The following is a 24110-nucleotide window of genomic DNA, read 5'->3' as shown; positions in this document are numbered from 1 at the left end:
CAGCAGCTCGGAGGGGTAGCCGTGAGAGACTTGAGGGGGAGGGGAGTGGGTGAGGGGATGGGTGGGGGCGTAGGTGGAATGGGAGTTTGGGGGAGGTGGGGGGCGGGGGAGTTGGGTGTTGGTGGGATGGGGGGTGGTGGGAGAGGGGAGGGCCCTTTTGCGCCCCACCCCGCCCCGCCTCTCCTACCTCACCAAAACATACACACACACATACACACACGTGCGCGCACATGCATAAGGCCACACGCACAACACGCACACACACAGACCCCGCACGCCCCCACTCACGCCGCGCCCGCACGGGCTCCGCCAGCCCTCCGTCTGGCAGCTGGTCCCACACGCGGGGCAGGGGGGCGGACATCATGGGCAGCAGCCCCTCCAGGAAGTCTGTGGCGGGGGTGGGTGGGGGGTTGTAGATACCAGCCCAAACTAAACCAAAACCAACGAAAACGAGGGGGGTGGAGGATAGGTGTGTGTACGGGGGGAGAGGTGTGTGTGTGCCGGGGCGGGGGAGGTGTGTGTGGGGGCGGGGGAAGGGGGTAGTTGATCCCAATTCCAAACTCAGACCAAGAGAGAGGGGGATTGGAGGGTAGAGAAAAATCAAACTGGCAAGTCCCCAATACATACACACACACACACACACACACACACACACATGAGGGTTGAGCAAAGTTAATCGCATCCACCACACCCCACACACCCATCCGCCCACCCCCATCCACCCACCCACGGTGGCCCGCTGGAAGGTGGCCAGGCCGTACTCGAACTCGGACATGCGCCGTGAGAAGTCCTCGGCCTCGGCTGCAGGGGGCAGGAGGCAACAGCGGGTTGTGATGGATGGCGGGCAGTCCATGCGAGGAGACGACAGGTCTGCTTGTGAACGTGTTGTGTTGTCGGCATGGCGGCTGTGGCTGTGTAGCAGCCGCAGTGGCAGTATCAGCAGCTTGACCGCGCTCGCCCGAATAAATGTACAGCGCCCTTCCCGCCCCAGCATCACTTCTCCCACCCACACTCTTTGGAATCGAAGTAAACTACCCCACGTGCCCACCTGCCATCTTGGCTGTCCTCATGCTGGCCGGCTCAGAGGCCGACCCCAGCCCGCCCACGCCGCTGCCCGTTCCGGCCCCGGCGGCATGGCTAGTCAGCCCGCCGCGGCCGCCCTGCCGGTGCGGCGGCAAGGAGGGCAAAAGGGGGGTGTTAACACCAGCCCATACTAAACTGAACCCATGGCAAAAGAGCGAGGAGGAGGAAGGTGACATCGGTGGAGGGTGGAGGGGCGGGTATGGCAAGTAGTGGCAGGTCGCTAGCGCTGCCGCCGCCGCCGGTGTGCCGCGCAGCCGACCAAGGACGTGCACCCGCGCCCCGCGCCCGCGCGCCCCCAACCCACGCACCGGCGTAATGGCCTGCAGCAGACTCGTCATCTCGTGGATCTCCGCCCTCACACTTCACAGCCGGTCTCGGCCGCCAGGCGGGCTGCAGCAGGCAACCGGCGTGGCGCCGAGCGGTTTATGCCGTCTCGCTGTGATTGCGTATCTCCGCTGTGCTCAGCGGCGGAACGCTAGCAAAGCTTCAAACTGTTACAATGGGTAAGATTACAATGGTGCAAAATGGTTACGACAAGAGCAGGGAAAAACAAGAGAAAGCCCGTAGCGACCAAAGGGCCGGGCGGGTCTTGGCCCTCCGCCTCTAGCGCCCCGTGGGTCGCAATGGGGGGGGCGGGCGCACGACGTCACCGCGTGGGTCGGCGGCCGCCCTCCTTGCAGGGTCTGCTACACGCCTCAACGCCTGAATCGCTTTGACGTTTAGCCAACTGAAACACAGACTAGAGGCTTGCCGTGGCTTGGCGGTTCTCCCCAAGAGTCCGCGTCCGCTCCATCGCTCCCACTTGATGCCCCCGCAAGACAGGCAGGACCGCAAAGCACACGCGGTGAAAAAGCCCGCGCAGAGCCCCCTGCGACGCCCATCCATGCGCCACACAGGAGCGGGACAGCGGGAGAGGGTTCCAACAAGCATCGCCCCTACCTGTCGTGTCTGTACGTGTTACACCAACCCCCGCGTCGCCACGCAGCGGGCGTGTGTGCGCAGCCCTTTCTTAGCACAGCTGCCCTGTCCCTACCGCCTACGCGTCAGGGGCACCGCGCTCTTCTTGCCCCTGTGTACGCCGCCAACGCAGCTTACGGGAGCTTGCACCACTGGGCCCAATGTGGCCTGCAAGACATACGGAACATGTACGCACTGACGCCGTGTACGCCGCTGATACTAGCGTCCAGAGAATACCGGTAGCTGAGTGCCATCGCCACGTCCTATGTGCTGTGTCTTCATCTACATTGTAAAATGCGCGCTACACCGACACAGTACCCCGCAATCTATCTTCGCGCTCGGCTGGCGACCTGGTCCTCGGCCCGTTCCTCGGCCCTGCCTGCCTTCGCCCTCCCGCCTTGAGGCAGCCATGTCCACACCAGCATCCGGCACCATAAGCCCATCACTTCCCGATACCGAGGGCCTCCGCAAAGATGCCCCCTGTCCATTCCCCAGCCTGCCTACTTCGGTACTGCCTCCCTCTCCTCTTCACGCCCTGCTTATATCCCCTTGCTGTCATGTCCTTGCTATTTTGATAACACGCGGCGCGCTCGCTCGCAACGCGTTCTTCATACGAACTGAATGTACCCTGCTAGCGACCCGCAACACAAGTCCTTGACTACACAAACTGCGACACCCAGCCCAGGAAGGCGCCCACGACGATGCCCACCGCCGCATATGTGCCCGTCCGGTCCTCCAGCGGCGCCTCCGCACGGGGGTCGGCGTGCACACCCGCGCCGCCGCCCGCACCTGCGCCGCCGCCCGCCCCAGAGCCCTCCGAGCCCCCGGCGCCAGCTCCCGGTCCCGCTCCCGCTCCCGCGCCGCCGCCCTCGCCCCCGCCGCTGCCGCCGCCGCGGCCTCCTGGCTTGGGTTGCCCCAGCTCCGTGGTCTCGCCTGTGTGTGTGTATGTGCGCGCGTGTGAGCGTGTGTGTGCATGTGTGTGTGTGTGTGTGTGTGTGTGTGTGTGTGTGTGTGTGTGTGTGTGTGTGTGTGTGTGTGTGTGTGTTCATTCGTGCCGTATGTGCACGCATGCACGGCAATGTCACGGGGACGAGTGGCGCGCGGGTTTGGTGTGGGGATTTGCTTGGGGTTGGGAGCAATTGAGGCAATGGAGGCTGTTGGGGCACGTGTGGGTTTCAGGGTCGAGCCCGCTGTGTGCCGGTGAGAAGGGCTTGACCATTGGTAGTGCAGCCAATTACGCAGCGACGAACGCAGCTACCCACGCAGCTACCCACGCAGCAACTAACGCAGCCACCCACGCCGCCCAGATGCTAGCTGCCAGCTGCATGCCGTCCTCGCCGCCCTCGCCCTCGCTTGCGGAGCTGGGTTTGGTTTTGTTTGAGCTGGTAGTTACAACCCCCCCCCCCCCCGACTGCTAATCAGAACACGCCGCCCCAGCACCCTGATCGGCCTAGGAGGAGAAAGGCGCACCCTCCCATGCCCTCTCCGTCCCGGCCCGTACTGCCTAGGACCCGGCACTGGCCCCATTCCCCCGCAGCCCCTGCGCACTGCTCCTTGCACACACGCCCCCCCCCCTAATTCGGTTCACCATGGACTGGGTCATGAGGCTGTGTTTTATTGTCTCATACCGTACTTCCCAATGGTTGACAACAAGCCATTACCCAACCCAATCTCTAAAACTCAGAGCACCGCACCCTGGTAGCTTGTCTCTACCGCCGGCACACCCCTACCCCACCGCCAACCCGTGCCTTCCCCCTCCCGCCCCCAATACTGTTGCTCACCGGTCCGCTGATTCCAGTAATACACCTGGCCCGAGGCGTGCACCACCTCCGTCCAGTCCCCCTCGTCGTCGCGGGTGGCAGGAGAGGAGCTGGCGGACTCCGGAACCGTCGCGGGTGCGGTGGCCACGGGCTGCTTGTCGCCATCGGCATCGGGGCTCGCAGCGGGCGTCTTGGCCGCGTCAGGCGCGTCCGCTCCCCCGCTGGCGCTGGCGCTGCCGCCGCTGGAGCTGCTAGAGGTGCTCATCAGCGCGGAGGTGAGCCATGAGCTGCCAGTCCCGGCTTCCCGCCTCGTGATGATGGCAAGCGCCGAGAGGTCCCGCACTAGAGGCAGCCTGCGACCCGCTGCCAGCAGGGCCATTTTGCAATTGCTGGTGAAATCAAGCTTGAAGAGGCACTACGCAATGCGACCGTGCGGCAAAAAAGGTGCAGGAGGAGTTCTTCCGACAAGGACCAATGGATTACGCTTCGTCCACGAAAAGGCTGTTGTTCTAAAAGCTTCGCTGCGTAATGCACATGTTAAGCCTTAACACTGACACTAAACTACATCACATCAACGCCTCATGGAAACTTAGCGACCAGCGATGGGGACCGAAATCGACCCTGCTCTGAGATCGACCGACGCTCCCAGTAAACAGTCCAAACGCAAGATTTAGGCATCGTACTATCGTTTGCTCAAGCGTGGGCCGTGCGCGCAACCTCGGCCACGCAACGCCCCTTGTTATGGGCCAGCCACACGTCCATCTCTAGATTTTCTTGCTCCTAGGTGGCTTCCTGACGTATGTCTAGTCGTTGCAGCGTTGGACGTTTGGGCGGCGGTGCAGGCTGCGTAGGAAAGAGGTCGGTGAAGCCCACATACAGCGATAACCCCGCTGCGCCTGCGAGATGTCGTGATATGCAGAGCAGAAACGAAGGATCGTTCAACAACACGCTTGGTGTGTGTTTTTTATGATCGCAGACGTGCGCTTGCAGCGCCAGGCCGAGCGAGCGATGCGGTAAGGCCAACGCGTGAACGCACAATATTTACTTTGTATTTGGGCAGCTGCAGCACGTGCCTGATACTGTGAAGGACGAACTGACCCCCACTTCTCGCTGGCATGTCGCCGTCTGCCGCAGATCGGCACACGCGGCTCCTCGCGCCACATTTGGAGGGCGTCCGAGCGTGGACCTAGCAGTGCGCATATTGCGCGCGATGCGGTGAAGGTGGGTTGAGGGAACGGGACACACGCGAACGAGCGCGTGCAGGCAGGGGCCAAGTGGCACGGTTGGTGCGTTGCGTGTCGGGCAGGCTCAACAAAGGGCTCATTCACAAGAACGCATGGTCTCCCTTTCTCGCGCTCAAACCAACCCAGAGTTGGCTTGTCTAGCAAGCCGTGGCTCTGCTCTGCATATTGTGCGATGCCCTGGCTTTCCCATCCGGCTTGTCCCGTGGCGCGCCTGTCCCCTTTCCCTCGACCTCGCGGCATTAACATCCGCCTCCGTGTTTCTCGCGCCCCGGTCCGCACCTCGCGCCTCTCTGCCACCCGCTTAAACCACCGTCCGCCAAACCATCACACGCCCTCCCGCCCGCTCTCGCCTCCTGTGCTTATAATGCAGGTGGTAATTGCGCCGCGCGGCTTCCCCGAAGCCGCCAGCAGCCTCGCGGACGATGAGCCCGAGGGGCTGCTGCGTGTGGGCGGCCCCTCAGCAGCAGCAGCCGCTGCCGCCGTGGCCGTTGCCGGCGTCCTCGACAGCGACCATGAAGAGGTGTTCGCCACCTCTCCTGCCGAGCAGGAGGAGGAGGAGGAGGAGGCGCAGCTGGAGAGCCGGCGCCGCAGCGGCCTGGGCGCCAGCACCAGTGCTAGCGGAAACAGCAGTGGCAGCGGCAGCGGCAAGCTCAACAACGGTGGCGGCAACGGGCGCGGGAACGGGAATGGGAATGGCCGGGCGGGTGTGTCAGCCAACGGGGCTGCGGCGGCGGCGGTGGGTAGCAGTGGCAGCAGCATTGCTGCGCCGTCGTGGCCGGTACCCCCGCAGCGGCCCGTCAATGGCACCAGCACGGCTGCCTCCAAAAGCGGGAGCAACAGCAGCAGTAGCACCCCAGCAGTGGCCTTCCCGGGCTTCCCGTCCCCACCGGGCTCCTCGGCGGCCGCGGCGGCGCCGCCCGTGCTGCGGCCGCTGGGGTCACCGGCCTCCTCCATCGGCGGTGGCGGCGGCAGTGGCAGTAGCAGCGGTGGCAGCCCCGGCGGCAGCTTCAGCGCCGGCAGTAGCATGGACGTGTCGCCGGAGGCTGTATCACTGTACGCTGGCACGCCGGTGGCAGGCAACCTGTCGGCGACCGTAGTCTCTTCGGACGTCCTCATTCCCGAAATCGACCAGCTACAGTTACTGCCGCCCGCGCCGCCTGGCGTCGCGCCCAACGCGCAGCGCGTCTACAAGTCCGTGCCCGAAGGCGGCAGTAGCAGCAGCGGCAGCGGCAGTGGCACCGGAACCAGTACAGGAAGCAGCAGTGGCGGCGGCAGTAGCACCGGCAGTGGCGGCGCCGCCGGCGCCGTGGGCGGGGATGCGGGCGCGGCGGCGGCGGCAGCGGCTGTGAAGCGGCGACGGGCCAAGGTGCGGGTGCTTGACGCTTCAGAGCTATTGCTGGCGCGTGATGAGGCTGTGAGGACGGAGCTGCTGGGGCGCACGTGGAAGGACCTGCTGCAGTTTGAGGAGCGGCTGGGGGCGGGCCTGGCCGGCACGGGAGCGGCAGCAGCAGCAGCGGCAGCAGCAGCAGCGGCGGCAGTAGCAACACAGCAGCAGCAGCAGCCCGGCGCGACAGCGGGGGCGACCACAGCAGCAGCTGCATCAGCAGTGGCCGCAGCCCCTGGTTTGGACGAGCTGCTACAGCTGATGCAGTCTGCGGCCGCAACAGCTGCTGCTACTGCCGGCGGCAACGGTGCCGCCGCCGCTTCTGCGGCTGCTACAGCCGCGGCAGCGGAGGCGGAGGCGGAGGCCGCGCAGGAGAAGCTGCTGGGGCTGGTGTGGCGTGCCGGCAGTTGGCAGCAGTTGCGGCGACTGTACGCCTCGCACCGGGAGCGGTTTGGTCCGGCGCACGTGGCGGCCACGTTGACCCGGCTCGCGCGGTTCTGGAAAAAGGTGGGTGTGGGCGCGAGGGGGCAGAGGGGCGGGGTGAAGGCGGGCTGGCGGGGTTCTAGGCATGACTGCTTAGGAGAAGGCGACAAGGAGCGGGGGCTGGGAGGCTGGCGGGCTGGCGGGTTGCCGGGTTGGCGGGTTGGCGGGTTGGCGGGTTGGCGGGCTTGTGGCGCCAATCTCAACGGCCAAGAGGCAAGAGCCTGAGTCTGGGAGGCGTGGCGTTGAGGTTTGGCGGGTGGTGGAAGCGGAGGGTGGGCGACGTATCCTCGCTCATTCCCTTCCCCTCACTTCCCCGGTCTCGCTTTCGTTTCCCTCAAATTAGAAACTCAAGCCCGCCAATCCCCGTTAATCCCACCAAACTCTCCCCGCAGCCTGGCGAGGTGGCGCGCTCGGACCGCGGCGAGGTGCTGGCGCTGTGGGACCGCGTGCTGGAGCAGGTGGCCTTCGCCGCACCCGACCTCACCGGGCAGCAGGCGGTGGCGGTGGCGGGCGCGCTGGCGGCGCTGCCCTTCTCACACGGCCCGCGGGTCGAGGCCACGCTGGCGGCGCTGCAGCGCGTGCTGCGCTACAGCAGCCACGCAGTGGTGCCGGCGGCGCCGCCGCCGCCGCCGAAGGCGACGGCGCCAACCGTCGCCGCGGCGGCGGCGGCCAGCCGCCGCCGGGGCGCCGCCGGCGGCGCAGCCGCCGGCCCGCTGAGTAGCATTGACGGCGGCGCGGGGCCGGAGTCGCAGCAGCAGCAGCAGCAGCAGCAGCGGTCGGGTCCGGCGCCGCCGCCGTCGGACATGCACGGCGGCAGCTACGCGCGGCTGCTGTACGTGCTGGGCCGGATCAACAGCTCCGCCCGCCCCTGGCGCATGTCGGTCCGCCTGCCGCCCTCCTACATTCGCGGGCTGCTGCTGGGGTCCTACGCAGCACTGGCGCCAGCGGCGCCGCCAGGCGCCGTCGCCGCCTCCGCCGGCAGCTCCGCCGCCGGCGGCCTGCGGCCCAAGGACTACGCGCACATGCTGTACGGGCTAGCGTGCCTGCGGGTGGCGCCGCCAGTGCCGTGGCTGTACGCCTTCTACGTGACGTCAGCACGTGCCGTACCCGCCATGAACGACACCGAGCTGTCCATGCTGATGTACGGCGCCTGCCGCATCGCGCCGCCGGCGGGCGCGCCCGCCGCCGTCGTCGCCGCCGCCAAGCCGCCGGCGCCGTGGATCGAGGCGTGCCTGGACCAGTTCGCGCGGCGCTTTGCGGCGCCGCGGCCGGCGGCGGCGCACGCGGGCCGCGGCGGCCGCGGCAGTGCCGGCAGCGGCAGCGGGAGTGGCGGGGAGGAGGAGCAGCACCAGGTGCAACACCAGCACCACCAGCAGGATGGGGAGGAGGAGGAGGAGCAGGACGCGGGGCGGGAGGCGGGGCGGAAGGAGGAGTACGTGGGGATGGACGGGGCCGCGCTGGCGGGAGTGGTGCTGGCTCTGGGCCGGCTCAAGTACAAGCCGCGGCGGGTGTGGCTGGACGCGCACCTGGCGGCCAGCGGCGCGGCGCTGGCGGCGGGGCGGCTGTCGCCCACGGAGATCAGCCACCTGGTGAGGGAGGGAGGGAAGAGCCCTATGTTTGTTAGGAAAGGACAAAGGGCCGTGTGTTCGTTGGGAAAGCAAAGTGTGGTCGTGTTGTCTAAACGTTACACCTCCCTTGTTCGTCATAGAGCACGCACATAATCAACCTATCACGCCATCACAAATACACACACACACACACACACATTACCAAAATACAGGTCCGCGGCTATGCCTTCCTGGGTGTGACGCCGCCGGACGAGTGGCTGGCGGCGCTGTGGGAGGCAAGCGGCGCGGCGCTGGCGGCGGCAGCGGCGCGGCAGCAGCAGCTGGCGGCGGCGCGGGCGCAGCAGCAGCAACAGCAACAGCAAGGGGCGCAGCAACCAGCGGCGGAGGGGGTGCAAAAGCAGCAAGGGGCAGGACATGAGCGGAGGCAAGGGACAGGGGTAGGTGCGTCCAAGTCCGCCGCCGCCACCGCCACCGCCGCCGCAACTTACAGCGCCACTGCCACGTTCAGTCCGGCTATGCTTGCGGACCTGGCGTGGGCGCTGGGGCTGCTCAAGGTGAGGGGCCGGGCAGGGGGGTCCGGGTCCTGGTCCGTGTGGGGGCTTGGGGCTGTGGACTTTCTCCCAGGCTGGTGCGGGGCCGGGGTGCAGGGGTGCCGGCGCAGGTACCCCTCGCTTGCAACCCTCACCCGCCTGATCGACACACACACACACACACACACACACACACACGACAGTCACGCGACGCTCGGTAAAATGGTGGGTATCGGTAAGTAACTCCGTCGCGTCATTGGGCGGGCTTTCGTTTCGTTTTTTTTAACACACACACACACACACACACACACACACACGCACACACACACATACACACACACGTGCCCCCATGTTCTCCACGCACACGTGCCGTACCCAAACCTTCTCCCCCCTCTCTCGCCCCCCTCCTCCCTCCGCGCCCAGGTGCCCATCCCCCGGCGCTGGTACGGCGCCCTGCTGTCCGTACTGGCCGCCACGCCGCTGGAGCAGCTGCGGCCCTACCACCGGCGGCGGCTGCTGGCGGCGCTGGCGGCGTTCGAGTGCAAGGACCTGCAGCGCTGGTGAGAGGGGGCCAGGGGAGGGGGAGCGTGGGAGGAGCTGGGGGGAAGGAGGAAGAAGGAGGAGGAAGGAGGGGAGGGGAGGAGGAGGGAGGAGCAGCGAGGGACGGAGGACTGGGAGATAGGAAGAGTGGTGGGGGAGGCGGGGGGAAAACGAGTGCCTCCACCTGCTATGCAGCCCCTCACCACCACCATGTGCTTATGTGTGTGTATGTGTGTATGTACAATCACACAGGTACGAGCACTTCCGCATCCCGCTCAAGGAGATGCCCGGCTACGGCGACCTGAAGGCGGCGGCCGCGCAGCGCCGAGTGCAGGCCGCCCGGGCGGCACTGCTGGCGGAGCGACGGCTCAAGCAGCAGCAGCAGGGGCAGGCGGGAGCTGGAGCAGGAGTAGGGGCGAAGGCGGGGGCTGGGGCAGGGGCAGGGGCGGCGGCAGGGGCGGAGCAGAAGGAGGCAGCAAAGGCGGCGAAGGGGGCGAAGAAGGGGCAGAAGCCGCAGAAGGGGCAGCGGTCTGGCGGCAAGAAGAAGGGGCAGCAGCAGGAGCAGAAGGAGCAGCAGCAGGCGTGAAGGTTTGAGCTGAGCGCTAGAGCGTTGATGCGTTAGGTGGAAGCAACAGGTGCGGGCAGCAGGCGCAGGCAGCAGGCACGGAGCGTGTGGACTAAAGGGCTGGAGCTCGGGGGGAGACTAGTAGCAGTGTGCGCCCCGCATTCAGGGGAATGGGCACGGTGAACTGGGTTCTGTTCGGATGATGACGACGCGTTGGGGGTGCCTTTCACTACCATACCCGGATACGAGCAGGGCGGGTTGGCGGAGCCGGGTGCGAGGGAAACCGGCAGGCACGTATGCACGCACGCACGCGCTCACGGCTTGGCAACAACATTTTCCCGGCGGCCCCGGCGGCAAACCCGGCGGTTCCGCGGCTGCAACTAGGACCGGGCGAGCACACTAAACGTCTTGGGAGTGCCTGTGACGTGAGCGGGCGGAAGGTTCGTTGCGTTTGACACCGTGTATTTACATGTGCGGATGCAGGTTGGGGTGCGGGTGCGGCTGGGGGCGCTTGGCCTCGGGTGGTGGTATTGTGACGGCCCCAGGCGGCGGACGGGAATATCTGTATTTCATCTATCGCGGTTGCGAGGCTTGCAGAGGAGAGACACTGCACTTTCATGGAGGGACTGGAGGATCTGGGTCGGTGCGGGCACGGCGGTGTGTCTCTGCGTCTGCGTGTGTGTGTGCTGCACCGGACCCTGCGGGGCGCGGCACGCTGTAGTTTATAAGCGGCAAGGGCAGTGACAGGCACAGGACAAAGTATCATGCAGGATCACAGGTCGAATGGGCAAGAAGCAGGAGAGAGAATCGAAGGAAGCAGAGGGTTTGCAAACCAAGGCCAGTGCACAATCGGAATGACGCATGGCCGCGGCCCAGATCGCCGTCTGTAAGCCCTCGGAGCAGCCCTTTGCAGGCGCGACTTGGTCTCACGCACTCTCACAAGCAAACACCGCGAGGAGCGCTGACCGGAAGCGAGCGAGCGGGGAGTTCGCGGTTGGCCTGGCACGGCTTGCCTCGCCGAAGCAGCCTCGGTGCGTCCGAGCCAATTGCATGGGCAGTTTTGGGCCTGTGGTGATCTCGGAGAAGCTGGCTGCTGCCGCTGAAATGCCAGCGGACTAGCGCGGCCAGGGGTGAGCGCGGCCCGAAGCAACGGGGTCGCGGTCTCGGCACCGTGCGCGGCGAAGGCCAAACTGCTATCGACGAAGGAGCTCCGAAAGGGAGGCTGCTAGGAGGAGGGGACGAGGAGCTGAAGAGGAGCCGAAGAGGAGCCGAAGACGACTGGACGAAGTGCCCGGAGCGATGCGCGGGAATGGCGCAGGGCTGCCGCCTGGGCTGTCGCCACGGCCGGCAGCCCCCTGGGTCGCCGCCCAAACAACGCCGCCGCTGCTGCCACTGATAGGTGTGTATGGCAGCCGGCCTCACGAGCTTGCAGTCGATGCCAGGGGACTGCTGCTGAGCCACCGTGGCAGCAGCGGCAGCGGCGGCAGCGGCGGCGCGGGGTGCGCGGCTGTTGCCGCGTCCGCCGCTGCTGCCACGAATGCTACTGCCTTGGCGGCTGCGCTGCCCGGTGGCGGCTGTAGCAGCAACCACAGCAACAGCTACAGCCACAGCTCGGGCCAGGACTCACCCTTCCTGACGCCTGCCGCTGGCGACCCCCTGACCTCGACGCCCCGTGGGTCGGATGCTGCAGCTACTGCTGCCTCTGCTACTGCCGCTGCAGCGGCCTCTGCTACTGCCGCAGCTACTGCCGTGCGGTCGGCTGCACTGGAGCTGTCGCCGCTGTCGCTAGCGCCGCCGCCGCTGCCGGCGCCACCACGCCTCAGCGCAACTGACGGCGGTTGTGGCGGCGGCGGCGGAAACGGAGGCGGGGCCGCGAATCATGGTTCGGCAGGAGGGGGCACAGGCGCGAGCTTGCCCAGCAGCGGCAGTGGAGGCCTGGGCTTGGGGACTCGAGGCCGGTACGGAGCACACGGCTTGGCGGCACGGCGGCAGCAGCAACAGCAGCAGCAGGCTCAGGCGCTCATGCCGCCGCCAGCGGCGCGGCTGCCGCTGCACTCAGGCGGCGGCGGTGCATCCCCCGCCTCAGCCCCACCCTCAGCCGCCGCCTCAGCCCCCGGCGGCGCAGCAGGTGGCGGCAGTGGTGCTGGAGCCGCAGGCGGCGCCGCAGGGGGAGGTGGTGGCGAGCTGCGGCGCAGCAGCGGCAGCGGCGGTCTCACGGGGGCCCTGGTCGCGGCCGCGGCCGCCGCGGCGGAGGAGGAGGGACTGCCCAATGACCCGCGCCTGCGCTGGAAGAGGGCCTGCAGGGCACAGCAGGAGCAGCAGCGACAACAGCAGGGGCAGCAGCAGCGGCAGGGGCAGCAACAACAACAGCAACAGCAGCGACAGGGGCAGGAGCAACAGCAGGAGGAGCGGCGGAAGGAAGTGCTGAGTGTGACCGTGCCGCTGCCGCCGCCGCCGCCACAGCCACAGCCTCGAGTGCATTCCCCTGCTGGGGCCGGTGTGCCGGCGGCGCCCTCCACCGGTGCCGCTTTTGCTACTGCCACCGCCAGGGCCGCCACTGCTGCCGCCACCGCAGCTACTGCCGCAGGCGCGGATGCCGCTCACGCGGAAGGCGGCGTGTCCCCTTCCGGGGCCGCAGGGGTGGTGGCGGCAGTAGTGCAGCCGCCGCACCCCCAGTTGCTACTGCCGCAACAGCAGCAACAGCATGAAGAGCAGGTGCTGCTACAGCCACCGCCGGGCCCAGGCGCACAGACGCCGGAGCAGGCCGCCGGAAACTTGCTGACGGGGCCGCCGCCGCTGTGGCCGCCAGATCCAGTGCCTACCGACCCCCGGCCTCAGCCACCGCCGCCGCCACCCATGCAGCCGCCGCCGCCACCGTCGCAGCCGCCGCAGCCGCAGCAGCCACAGCAACCGCAGGCGCAACCCTGCCTGGCGGCACTCGTGGCGCGGTCCCCTCCATCACAACCGCTGCGTGCACCGCCGCCGCCGCCGCCGTCACCGCAACAGTCGCCGGTCTCCGCCGCCGAAATGGAGGACGGGTTAGATGCAGCGGTGGCGGCGGTGGCGGCGGCGGCGGTAGCTGCTGCCGCGCCGCCCGCCACAGGCGCACCAGCGGCCTCACACTTGCATCACAGCAACGCCGCCGGCGGCCAGACCAGACCCGCTGCCGGCCGCGGCCTGCCGCCGCACCTGCTGCCACTGCCGCCGCCGCCGCCCCAGCCAGCCCCCATGGCAGCCACCATGGCGGTGCCTGCAGCGGCGCCGCTGTCCGTACCGGCGCCGCACACCAAACCGTCAGCCGCGACCGCATCCTCCACCGGCACCGCCGCCGCCGCCGCCGCTTCTTCTTCTTCCGGCAGTGTCGGCGCAATTGCACCAGGAACCGGCCAGCGGCGCCGCGGGATGCTGCCGCCGCCGCTGCCGCCGCACCTGCTTGCTGTGGTGCAGTCCGGGTCGCCGCCGCCGCCGCCGCCGCCGCGGCCTCAGCCGCTGCACCGCGTCTCGCTGGCGCCGCGCCCGGCCCGCGGAGGAGCACACACGACACACCAGCAGCAGCAGGCCCCAGCAGGCGACGGCAGCACCAACCACCACTGCCACCCGCAACAGCAACAGCAACAGCAACAGCCGCAGCACCAGCCGCACCAGCACCCGCACCAGCACCCGCACCCGCACCAACAGCACGAGGGCCACAGCAGTACGCAGAAGCACAGCAGCAGCACTCCCCGCCTCCATCACGCGCAGGCGAACAACCACCAGCAGGCGCAGCCGCACCAGCAGCCGCACCAGCTCCCCCACCGCCTGGGCTCGGAAGCAGCAGCAACCAGCGCGGGAGCCGGCGGCAGCGGGGATGGCAGCATTGGCGGCGGCGGTGGCGCTGGTGGCAGCGCTGACGTGGAGGCGGAGGTGGAGGTGTGGGCGCTGCGGCATGCGCCCCCGCAGTGCTGGGCAGACGGCAATGCGGGTCCCGGCGCGGGTGCGGCTGCGGCTGCGGGTGTGGGTGCGGACGCGGGTGCGGGCTCGTGTCTAGCCGCTCCCGCCACTGCAGATGGCGCGGCTGCAGCTGCTGCGGCTGCAAACGGGCACGCGCCGCCGCCGCCGCCGCCACTGCCGCCGCCGCCGCCACCACTACTGCGGGATCTGGTGCGGGCCGGTGAGACAGCAGTCAGCAGTGAAGCGTGGCGACCCAGGCACTTGCATGCGCACGGGCAAGGGCACGGGCACAGACACGGGCACGGGCAAGGGCAAGCGCACGAGTGGCAGTGGCATCAGGCTTTCCGCAGCAGGGATCCTCATACGACCGCTGGTGACGGCGGCGGCCATGGGACTGGAGGGAATGTTGGCGGTGGCACTGTTGACGCAGGACATCGGCTGCAGCAGCTGCTGTCAGATCTGTACGATGCCGAAGCAGTGGCGGCGGCGGCGGCGGCGGCGCACGTGCGTGTCGGGGCAGAGGAGGACACGGAGGCGGAGGTGGCGGAGGAGGCGGAGGAGGCGGGGGAGGTTGCGGAAGAGCTGCCGCTTCACTCACCACCGACGCCGCCCGAGCAGGCCGCGCCGCGCCGTGCCGCACTGCTCCCCCACCGTACCGCGTTTCATGCGGGGCCTGCGGCTGCCAACACCACCACAGCCGCCGCCGCCCGCCGACCAGCGCACCAAGTTGCGAATGGTATTGATAGTGGTGATAGTGGTGGTGCGGCGGCAGCAGCGGCTGTAGCAGACGGCGGCGAAACTATACTGGGCAGGGCGTGGCCGCTACTGCCACTACTGCCATCCCCTCCACTGCCGCTGCAGCAACCAGCGGTGGAAGCACTCGACGCGTATGGCAGCCAAAGCCGCCGCCGCCGCCGGCCGCCGCAACTCCCTTGGCCACCGGCTGGGCTGTGGGACACCGGTGCAGACCGAGCCATGTGTGGCAGTAGCAGCGGCAGTAGCGGCAATGGGCTCGTTGACGGCGGCGGCGGCAGTAGCAGCGGTGGCCGGGGCGACGCACCCATTGGCAGTAGCACCGGCGCTCGTGTGCCGTCCGGCGGCTGTAGCAGCACCACGTGGCGGCGGCGGCGTGTGCCGCTGACGCCGGCCCTGGCGGCGACGTGGCTGTACGTGCCCGCGCCGCGCCTGGCAGAGCTGATGGAGGTGGCGGGCTGGTGGGCGGCCCACCACTGCCTGCCGCCCGACCTCCTGTCCGGACTGGTGCTGCTACTGCTGCTGCGGCTACAGCCGCCAGCAACAGCGGCAAAAGCAGAAGCAGGAGCAGAAGCGGGGGTGCAGCAGCGGGCAGGGATGCTACAGCCGTCCAGAGGGCAGGCAGGCGGGCTTCGGCTGGAGCCTTCGGCTTTGCCGCTGACGCGTGGGTTGCTGCAGTCTAACGGTGGTGGCGTCGGCGGCGGCGGCGGCGGTGGCAGTGGTGGTGATGGTGACAGCGGCGGGCGTGGGGGCTTGGGGGCCGCGCCGGAGGGGGACGGAGGAGGGTTCGGGGACGCGGTCGCGACGGCGGTGGCGGCGGCGGCACAGCCCGTGTTGGACGCTCGCCGCATCGCAATGCTGCAGCTTACGGAGGTTGCGGTGCCGGCAACATCTATGGCGGCGGCGGTGGCGGCAGCGATGGCGGCAGGTGCTGGGAATGGCGCCACCATGCTTGGTGCGTGCATGGCGGATGGGGGCGGGGGGCGAAGTCATCGAAGCAAGTCGTGGTGCCCTGTTGCGTTCGGCTGTGCCTGATGACCCGACCCGTGCCCGCTAACTCTAGCTTCCCCTGCTCTCTCTCTCTGATTGTGGACAGTTGGACACACACAGAGACGCGCTGCTTCATCGCATACACTGTCTTTGTGCTTTGTTTTCCTTGTGCTCCTTAACACACAGAGACGCGGCTGGTTCTGGAGCCGGCAGCGCCCCTGCTGAGCGCGGCTTTGAACCCAGCAGCCACCACCGTCGGCACCGCCGCGGGCGCGGGCTGTGCACGTGTGGTGTGCTGCGACCTGCCGCCTGAGGCGCTGCTGCAGCTGCTGCTGGGCGGCAGTAGCAGCAGTCGCGGCGCCGGCAGTAGCACTGGTGGGCAGCCGACGCATGCGCAGCAAGAGCAGGAGCAGAAGCAGGAGCAGATGGCGCCGCCAGGCGGTACCGGCGGCAGTGTGTGTGCTGGTCCTGGTGGTGGCGGTGGAAATGAGGCCTGGCGTGCAGTGGTGGAGCATCTGGGCGCCGACATCAGCGCCGGCGAGGTGCGTGTGGTGCATGGGCGGCGACGGCTGGGGCAGCAGGTGGTGGCAGCAGGTGCCGATGCCACACACCCGGTGCCGTGTTGAATGATGGCACCTATTACCACACACATCTCTTTTATCGTGCTCCTTTACACACCTGTGCTTTGCTAGAAGATACACAAGAGCGCACACACGCACACACTCTTCCTTGTGCCCTCTGACACACGTGTTTCGCTTCCCGTGTACACCCACGCCCCCTCCCTCCATCCCTCCCCCAGCTCCTGGACGCTGCCAGCCGCCTGGTCCGCCACACCGCCTGCCTGCCCCACATACGTGCTGCACTGAGACAGCGGCGGCGGGCACAAGAGCGGCTGCTGCAGCGGCTGCCGCGCTCGCGACAGCGGCCGCAGCCGCAGCTGCCGCCGGCTGCACCTGCATCCACACAACCGCCATCACCGCCGGGGAAGGACAAGGAGCATGAGGAAGAGGCTTCCGCACACGAGGCGGAGCCAACACACCTGCAGTCGCAGCAACACCTGCCGCGGCAGCTGGGGCGGCTACAGCAGGAGGCAACTGCGGCGGCGGCCGCAGTCACCGCCGCCGCCAAGCTAAACCCAAATCCAGATTCAGGTATAGATCTGGATTCAGATCCAGTAAACGCCGCGGCAACGGCGGTATCAGAGGGCAGTAGCAGCAGTAGCGGCGACGAGGAGCAGGAAGACAAACGCGACAGTGAACATGGCGGCGGCGGCGACGACGGAGGCGACGGTGACGCCATCCCCGCCGCCGCGCGCCGCCACTACCACGCCATCGCCTGCGCCCTCAACGCACCACTGGACTCCTGGCCCGAGCTGGCGCCACTGCTGGCGCACCTGCGTGCAGCTACGGCCCCGACGGCGCTGCTGCCGCCCGTGACGGACCCGGCGGAGGCGGCGGCAGCGGGCTCTTGGGCTGATGTAGCGGGGCGGCCGCAGCAGCCGCATTGGGAGTCGCCGGAGCCGAGCATGGAGGAGGTGGAGGAGGCTGGGGAGGTGCGGGCGCCAGCGGCACCAGGGATGAGCCCGGTGGTGTCAGCATCAGCTGTTGCTGCAAGTCCAGCGCCGCAGCAGCCGCCGCAGCCGCCGCTGCTGATGCAGGCGCATCTGCCTTCCCCATCCCTGATGATGGGCCCACAGGCCAATGCTGCCGCCGCCGCGAGCCGTCACGGCGCCCCCGATCCCGCTGCTGCAGCTGCTGCCACTGCTGCTACTGACACCGCATTCACCCCGGCGGCGGCAGCTGCCGCTACTGCCACGGCGGATGCGGTGGAACAGGTGGCTGAGAGGCGGCGGCGGGCGCCCTCCGCCGCCGCCGCCACTGCCGGTGAACCTCGGCCCCGATGTCACAGCGACGCCACCCTCCGCGGTGACAGCGGGACTCGAGATCTTGATAGCCGCCGCCGCTTGGAACCCGGTGGTGGTGGTGATGATGCTAACGGCAACGACAGCGGCGGTGGTAAGTACCGCGCTAGCAAGCAACGAAAGGACAGGGGTCAGAGCCGTACCCGCAGCCGGAGTCAGGAGCCGGAGCGGCACGAGCGGCAGCGGCGGCGGCGGCGCTCGCCCGTTGCTACTGCCGCAGTCGGCGGCACGCGTGGGCGGCGCTGGTCGCCTGGGCGTGGCTGTAGCGTCAGCATCAGCCCTGAGCGCGCACCGCGGCTAATGCCTCGCTACAGCCGCAGCCCCAGCTACAGCCCGGCGGGCCTCAGCCCCAGTTCTAGCCGTGGCAGTAGCATCAGTCGCAGCCGTAGCCGTAGCCGTACCCGCCGCCGTGGCCCCACCCGCCGCCGGCACGGAACAGAGTGCGAGGGCTGTAGCGACGGCCGCGGTCGCCGCAGCAGTCGCAGCCCGGAGAGGGGCCGTAGCAGGCGCAGGGACAGGCATGGGGACAGGGCTACGGCAGTAGAGCTGCAGCAGCAGACGCCGAAGCGGCAACTTGACAAAACGGCTGCGCACGACCATAGCAGGCCCCGACGCCGGCGTCGCGGCACATCTCCCGAAGCCGGCGCCGGCGCCAGCCCCTCTCCCGACCGCACCGCAGCCGCCGCCGCAGCCGCTGCAAACCACCGCAATGACCCACGCACAGAGCCGCCGCCGCTGCCGCCACCGCCGCTTCCAGGACGGCCGTACGACCAACTGCCGTACGACGAGCTGTTGGAGCGGTACGAGCGGGACCTGTACCGCCTGCTGGCGGCGCGGCCGCTGACGCTGTTCCAGATCCGGGACCGGCTGCCCATCCCGCCGCTGCTCCTGGGCCGGGCGCGGCCCTCCACCTTCCTGCTGCGGCGGCCGCACCTGTACTGCCAGGTGCGTGTGATGCGTGGTGTGTGTGTGTGTGTGTGTGTGTGTGTGTGTGTGCGTGTGTGTGTGTGTTTGTGTGTGTGTGTTTGTGTGTGTGTGTGTGTTTGTGTGTGTGTGTGTGTTGTGTGTGTGCACGTGTGGGCGTGTGGGTTGTGTGTGTGCACGTGTGGGCGTGTGGGTTGTGTGTTAAAGAGCACAAGGAAAACGTTGCGCAAAGACAGGGGGGGTGTGGGTTGTGTGTGTGTGTGTGGGGGGGGGGGGGGTGTAGATACGAGCCCAAACTCAGCCGAACCCATAGCGCGAGGAGGAGAGCGCGGCCTATGCCTAACAACTTGGGGCTTGATGGCGTGAATTGGCGAGAATTTAGATTTGGTGAAGAGATATGGTAACATCAGGGACAAGCGGGTGGGGGGGGGACATGGGGGTTGGCGGAACCAGGAGCCCGTGACTGTGGCGTTCTGACCTTTGGAGAGCGCTGTGCTTGGCATGGTCTACTGGCCGAGGGCACCGCCGGCTGTGTGCACCATCGGGCGTCGGCGGGTTGGTGCGTGCGACCCTGTGCCTCGGTGCCTATGTTGCCAATGCCCGACCGAATGTTGTGCCGCGTGTGTTGATGCATACGGCGGTGTGTGTGCATCCCTGGCTGCGCCCCCGCCCCCAGGATATGAAGCCGGGGGAGCGGATCAACTCGCGGTTCAAGGCCAACCCGGCGGCATGGGAGCACATGATGGCGGATACGGAAATGGCGACAAAGGACTCGGCACCGGTGGCGGCGGCGGCGGAGGGCGCAGGCGGCTCGGGGACGGGCGCAGCGGGCACACGCAGGGGCGCAGAGGGCTCTAGGGAGTCTAGGGACGAGGGCCGCACTCGTGATGACAGCCCGCCGCCGCCGCCGCCCTGGAACTCCGGGAGAGGCGCAAGGCAGACCACCGGCGCAGATCGTGGCGGCGGCGGTGGCGGCGGCGGCGGCGGCCGCGGCGAGCAGGCGAGCCGCAGGATGGCGGCGGCGGCGGCGGAGGAGGAGGAGGAGGAGGAGGCGCGGCGGCCGAGTAGTTCCCCAAGTGCTTCCCCGCCCCTGCCTCGAAACCGAATGCCGCCGCCGCCGCCGCCACCGCTGCCGCTGAGTGAGCGACGTGACTTGCTAACAGCAGTGGAGGCGACGGGGGCAGTGGACGCCACGGGCGGCCTGAACGCAGCTCACGCGGTCATGGGCGAACTCGCAGCCTCGCACCAGCAATCGCAACAGCAACACCCGCTACATCCACCGCACAAGGCAGCAGCAGCGGCCGCCGCCGCCCCCCCGCTGCCACCGCACCTGGCACCGCGCCCGCTGCCACCGCCGCCTGCGGCCGCTGCCTCTGCCACTGCCGCGGCACCACCACCGCCGCCGCCGCCACCGCCACACCAGTGGCAAGAGCCACAACCGCTCCAGGCAACAGGCCCGGAGCAGCCCTGGCAGCGGCATGCAACTGACGGGCTGCCACCGCCGCCGCCGCTACCGCCGGGTCTGGGACGGCACGTTTCCGGCCTGCCCGCGCGCGGCCGCTCTCCCGCCGCCCGCCGCCAGAGCAGTGGGGGCGCAGCCCCACCCGCCGCCGCCACCGCCGCCGCCGCCACCGCCGCCAGGACCCGGGGCGTTGGTGACGACGGAGGTAGCGGTGGTGGCGGTTATGGTGGGGCAGCAGCACCGCACCCGCAGCCGCAGCTGCGGCGGCGGCGGCGGCGGCGCTGGTCGACGGGACGCGGCCGCAGCGTCAGTGTCAGCACGAGCCCATCGCCGCCACGGCTACGGCTGCAGCCGCATCAACACCAGCACCAAGACCAGCACCATCGACAGCAGCACCAGCACTACTACAACAAGGATGAAGAGGAGGGGTTGCCGCCACCACCCCGGCATCGCCACTCGCCACCCAGACCGTTGGACCTGCACGCGATAGGCCGGCGCGTGTTCGCCGCCGCCGCCGCCGCCGCGGCCGGCTGTGATGGTGATGGTGATGGTGGCAACGAGCAGCGCTCGCCCGGCAGCGGCAGTAGCGGCACCGGTGCCAGCAGTAGCAGCGGCGGCGCCAGCAGCAGTAGCAGCAGTAGCAGTAGCAGCAGTAGCAGCTCTGGCGATGACGACGCAGACAGCACGGAATGTGCAGCTGGCTCGGCGCAGCTGCACGACGGGCGGCGGCTGATGAGGGCGCCGCCTACTGCTGACGATATTGGCGGCGGCGGCGGCAGCGGCGGTGACAATGGTGGTAAGGGCGCCGGCGGTGGCGGCGGCGGCGGCAGCGGCGGCAGCGGCGCTCCGCCGCCCCCTGCCTGGCCTCACTGCCAGCAGCCACCGCCACGGCCGCTGTCGCCGCCGCCTCCTCCGCAGCCCTCTCAACAAACGCCGCAGGCACCGCACGGCGGCCGCCGCCCCGGCCGCAGCCGCAGGCGGCAGGCGTCTCCACCGCCGCCACTTCAGCCTCCAGTCCGCCGCCACCGCTGCGGCAGCAGCCCCAGCCCCAGCCCCAGCCACCCAACCTCGAACGCGCACCCATCACCTAGCTCTCGGTCGCGCTCTCGGTCGCGCTCTCGGTCGCGCTCGCGTCAAGGCAGGGGAAGAGGCGGCGACAGAGTGGCCGCTCGCACCAGCATTGGGGCTGGCGGCGGCGGCGGTGGTAATGGCAACTGTGGCGGCGGCGGCGGCGGCGGCGGCGGCGGCGGCGGCGGCGGCGGCGGCGGCTGGGGGCTGCTGCCGGCACACGAGCGCCGTTGGCGCAGCCCCAGCCGCAGCCCGCAACGCAGCCGAAGCCCCGGCCCCAGCCCCAGCTACAGCCGTGGCCGCAACCGGAGCCGGAGCCTCAGCCCCAGCTACAGCCGACATCTTAGCCGCAGCCGCAGCCATAGCCACAGCCGGAGCCGCAGCCGAAGCCGAAGCCGCGGCCGTGCTGGCCACCGCCGCCGCTGGCGTAGCCCCAGCCGCAGCCGGGACCGCCATCGGGGTTGCGTCGGTGGTGCAGGTGGCATTGGAGCAGCTTATGAATGCCCGCGCGGCGGGTCAGTGCATGGGGTTGGGGGTGGCGGCGGCCACGAGGGACGGCAGGGCGGGGGTGACGGCGGCGGTCCAGGGAATTTGGAGCCGTGGGCAGTGGAGGGCATTCGCGCGGCAGTGCTCAAGCAGCTGCGGGGCTTCTACGCGCGGATCGAGGGTGTGGGAGGAGGCGGAGGCGATGGCGGGGGGAATGCAGGAGGAGGCGGAGGCGGCGGGGGAAGTGCAGGAGGCGGAGAAGGAGGCGGAGGCAGCGGAGGAGGACGCCATCCGCCGGGCATGGCACTGGCAGGCCTGGCGCTGCCCCACCACCTGCGGCACGCACTCAAGGTGTGTGCGTGCGTGTGTGCGTGCGTGTGTACGGCACTTCCATACCGGCCGCCGGCTATCCCCCGCCTGTGGGCTGGTTTCCGGTCACAGGGGCCCACGGTTCATCTGGGTTTGAACACGACGCGTGCCCCGCGCCCTCCCCCCCCGGCCCCCAACCGCCCCGCCCCGCCACCTCACCTCCCCGACACCTCACCCCACCTCATCACACCATGTGTGCCATGTGCGCAGGCCTCCCGACTGAAGCTGTCGGAGTTCGTGCGGCGGCACCTGGCGGCCGCGGGCGTGGCGGTGGTGACGGCGCCCAACTCACACGCCAGCCTGGTGCTGCTGGGCGGCGGCGGCGGCGGCGGCGGCGGCGGTGGCGGTGGCGGTGGCGGTGGCGGCGGTGGCGGCGGTGGCGGCGGGAGATGGCGGCAGTCGGGCGAGCAGCAGCCGGCGGGCGGCAGCAGGCAGACGAGGTAGATTGGTGTGTCATGAGATATCGATTGCGTTCTCTGCGTTCCTCAGCACTCCGAGCGGATGCTCTGTTCACGGTAGTGTGTGCTGCTTTGTGTGTGTGTGGGGGGGGGAGCCGGGAAGGTAACGGCTGAGAGCGCTCAACCGAATCACGTCTGGCCCCGCTGCTGCTGGCGAGGCGGGTCGCCCACTGGGTCGGGAGCTTGGTTGGTTTTGGGCCCGTTTGGGGAGGTTGAGATGCCAGGCCGAACCAAAGGTGGGGTGGGGGCGGCTGGGGCGAATCGGCGCGCCGGCGTGCACTGCATGAGTACCGTACAGTAGCAAACACGATGGGGTGGACCCAAATGCGGGCGCGGCAGGTGTGGACCTGAATGTGCGTGTGCGGCTCAGTCCGGACGGGTTCTTAGGATCGCACGGTTGCGTTATGCACGGTGTGTGTCGGGTGTGTGGGAGGAGGATTATTGTTGCCATTCTCAGCGATGCAACTCGTGCAATGCGGGGCAGCCAGGCGTTGTGTGTGGTGATGGCGGATGGGGGGGGAGGGGGCAAGGTTTCAATCTTCAACGGTGCATGTGAAGGTACATGGCTGAGTCCAAAGGATTGGCAGGATGCGGCTGTATAACTGTTGCAGCTTCACAGGTTGCGAAGGCTTGCTGCTGATCCTGGGGTCAACCCTGTGCGCGGATGCCAGGGCGACGGCGCTGCCTTCGAGCTGTGTGGCGCCGCACAGGGGCAGCCAGGCAGTGGTTGGAGGCGCCCGCACGACTGCCGCGTGCCAACTTGGCAGCTTTACACACCCGAACAATGCCCTTTGTTACTCAGCTAAATCATGACTGCATATTGTTGCCCAAGAATGGTGGTGACGCAGCGACTGCCCGCCGGGGAAGCGGGTTGGTTGGACTCCGGTCTGGCGCGACATTGCGTTGACAGCCCCGCATGCCAGCGCGAGTCGGAGGCCGCCAGCGCTTTGCAATGGCTGGGCATCATCACCTGCAGATCATGGAAATGATGCATTCGCGAGGGACGGCGTTGCCAGCAGCACGCGACGGTACAACTGTGTCAGGTCGCAAAGCCGCGGACGCTTGTCGTCCAACCGAAAGTGGTGAGCTGGCCCGCCGTCGCAGCGGCTGCGGAGTTCGGGCTCGCAGCATAGGCGCCCATGAAGAGAGCGATGCATGCATGCTTGAATAATGGGCAGCTTTGAAGGCGCATGAACAGCCAGATTGCATTGCCCGGCCATCCGCACCTGCCAGCGAGGACAATACGGCAGGCCCCGGAGCATTTGGACCGGCGCCTGCACCGTTCACAGCTATCCTCTCCATACTCAAAGACGCATACACACACTTGGTGACACCTTCTCAACATCTAAGAGAGGCTAGCGAGAGTGCTTTGCGTGCATAGAGGCGGGATGAGAGAGTGCGCGTAGTATGGCTGGCGCTGCTGGCGTAGCGACAATGATCTTGGAGTGCCTCTCGGCACCTGAGAGAGGCTGCAGCTTCGGTCGCCAGAAGGTGAGCTCGGAATCCTGCTCAGACTTTCTGACTCAAAAGTTGGGCGGGACCTTTCCTTAACTTCCTGGGCTTGGGGCTGCTTGGGGCTGCTTGGGGCTGCTTGGGGCTGCTAGGTACACAGCTCGGTATCGAGGCATTATGTTT

General features: G+C 68.3%; 4 protein-coding genes across 4 annotated transcripts in view; 2 read left to right on the top strand and 2 right to left on the bottom strand.

Annotated features, from left to right (window-relative positions):
* CHLRE_13g569801v5 (uncharacterized protein) overlaps positions 1–1534 on the bottom strand; it is a 6372-nt gene extending 4838 nt beyond the window's left edge. The window contains exons 1-5 of the mRNA XM_043069354.1: positions 1392–1534; positions 1049–1160; positions 727–801; positions 289–387; positions 1–29 (exon numbers count right to left, since the gene is read on the bottom strand). The exon at positions 1–29 is cut by the window's left edge and continues 135 nt beyond it. Of these exons, the coding sequence (XP_042917329.1) occupies positions 1–29; positions 289–387; positions 727–801; positions 1049–1160; positions 1392–1421 (345 nt within the window). The 5' untranslated portion in view covers positions 1422–1534. The remainder of the gene's footprint in view (positions 30–288; positions 388–726; positions 802–1048; positions 1161–1391) is intronic.
* A 46-nt stretch (positions 1535–1580) lies between these two features.
* On the bottom strand, positions 1581–4314 carry CHLRE_13g569750v5 (uncharacterized protein). The gene is made up of 2 exons (XM_043069353.1): positions 3822–4314; positions 1581–2973 (listed from the first exon to the last, which is right to left on the bottom strand). Exons 1-2 carry the CDS (start codon positions 4177–4179, stop codon positions 2699–2701), a joined length of 633 nt encoding a protein of 210 aa, XP_042917328.1. The 5' UTR covers positions 4180–4314; the 3' UTR covers positions 1581–2698.
* Positions 4315–4484: 170 nt separating this feature from the next.
* CHLRE_13g569700v5 (uncharacterized protein) lies at positions 4485–11016 on the top strand. Its single transcript, XM_043069352.1, has 8 exons — positions 4485–4658; positions 4777–4813; positions 4935–5021; positions 5415–6935; positions 7304–8500; positions 8692–9033; positions 9433–9569; positions 9802–11016. The coding sequence occupies exons 1-8, from the start codon at positions 4600–4602 to the stop codon at positions 10133–10135; spliced, it is 3714 nt and encodes a 1237-aa protein (XP_042917327.1). The 5' UTR covers positions 4485–4599; the 3' UTR covers positions 10136–11016.
* Positions 11017–11064: 48 nt separating this feature from the next.
* Positions 11065–23130, top strand: CHLRE_13g569651v5 (uncharacterized protein). The gene is made up of 10 exons (XM_043069351.1): positions 11065–14264; positions 14475–14605; positions 14906–15752; positions 15974–16329; positions 16587–17339; positions 17484–17802; positions 18433–18653; positions 19309–20890; positions 21641–21999; positions 22228–23130. The coding sequence occupies exons 1-10, from the start codon at positions 11414–11416 to the stop codon at positions 22459–22461; spliced, it is 7653 nt and encodes a 2550-aa protein (XP_042917326.1). The 5' UTR covers positions 11065–11413; the 3' UTR covers positions 22462–23130.
* Positions 23131–24110: the final 980 nt, after the last annotated feature.

This window comes from Chlamydomonas reinhardtii, chromosome 13 (assembly GCF_000002595.2).
Source record: "Chlamydomonas reinhardtii strain CC-503 cw92 mt+ chromosome 13, whole genome shotgun sequence".
Lineage (NCBI taxonomy): Eukaryota > Viridiplantae > Chlorophyta > Chlorophyceae > Chlamydomonadales > Chlamydomonadaceae > Chlamydomonas > Chlamydomonas reinhardtii.
Note: the sequence above shows the minus strand (reverse complement) of the source record. Positions and strands in the feature narration are given on the sequence as shown.

Coding starts and splice junctions, on each gene's coding strand:
- CHLRE_13g569651v5 (XM_043069351.1), top strand. CDS start 11,414: ATGCGCGGGAATGGCGCAGGGCTGCCGCCTGGGCTGTCGCCACGGCCG. Junction 15,753..15,973: donor GAATGGCGCCACCATGCTTG/GTGCGTGCATGG, acceptor CTTAACACACAG/AGACGCGGCTGGTTCTGGAG. Junction 16,330..16,586: donor CCGACATCAGCGCCGGCGAG/GTGCGTGTGGTG, acceptor TCCCTCCCCCAG/CTCCTGGACGCTGCCAGCCG.
- CHLRE_13g569700v5 (XM_043069352.1), top strand. CDS start 4,600: ATGTCTAGTCGTTGCAGCGTTGGACGTTTGGGCGGCGGTGCAGGCTGC. Junction 5,022..5,414: donor TTGCGCGCGATGCGGTGAAG/GTGGGTTGAGGG, acceptor CTTATAATGCAG/GTGGTAATTGCGCCGCGCGG. Junction 9,034..9,432: donor GGGCGCTGGGGCTGCTCAAG/GTGAGGGGCCGG, acceptor CTCCGCGCCCAG/GTGCCCATCCCCCGGCGCTG.
- CHLRE_13g569750v5 (XM_043069353.1), bottom strand. CDS start 4,179: ATGGCCCTGCTGGCAGCGGGTCGCAGGCTGCCTCTAGTGCGGGACCTC. Junction 2,974..3,821: donor TTACTGGAATCAGCGGACCG/GTGAGCAACAGT, acceptor ACACACACACAG/GCGAGACCACGGAGCTGGGG.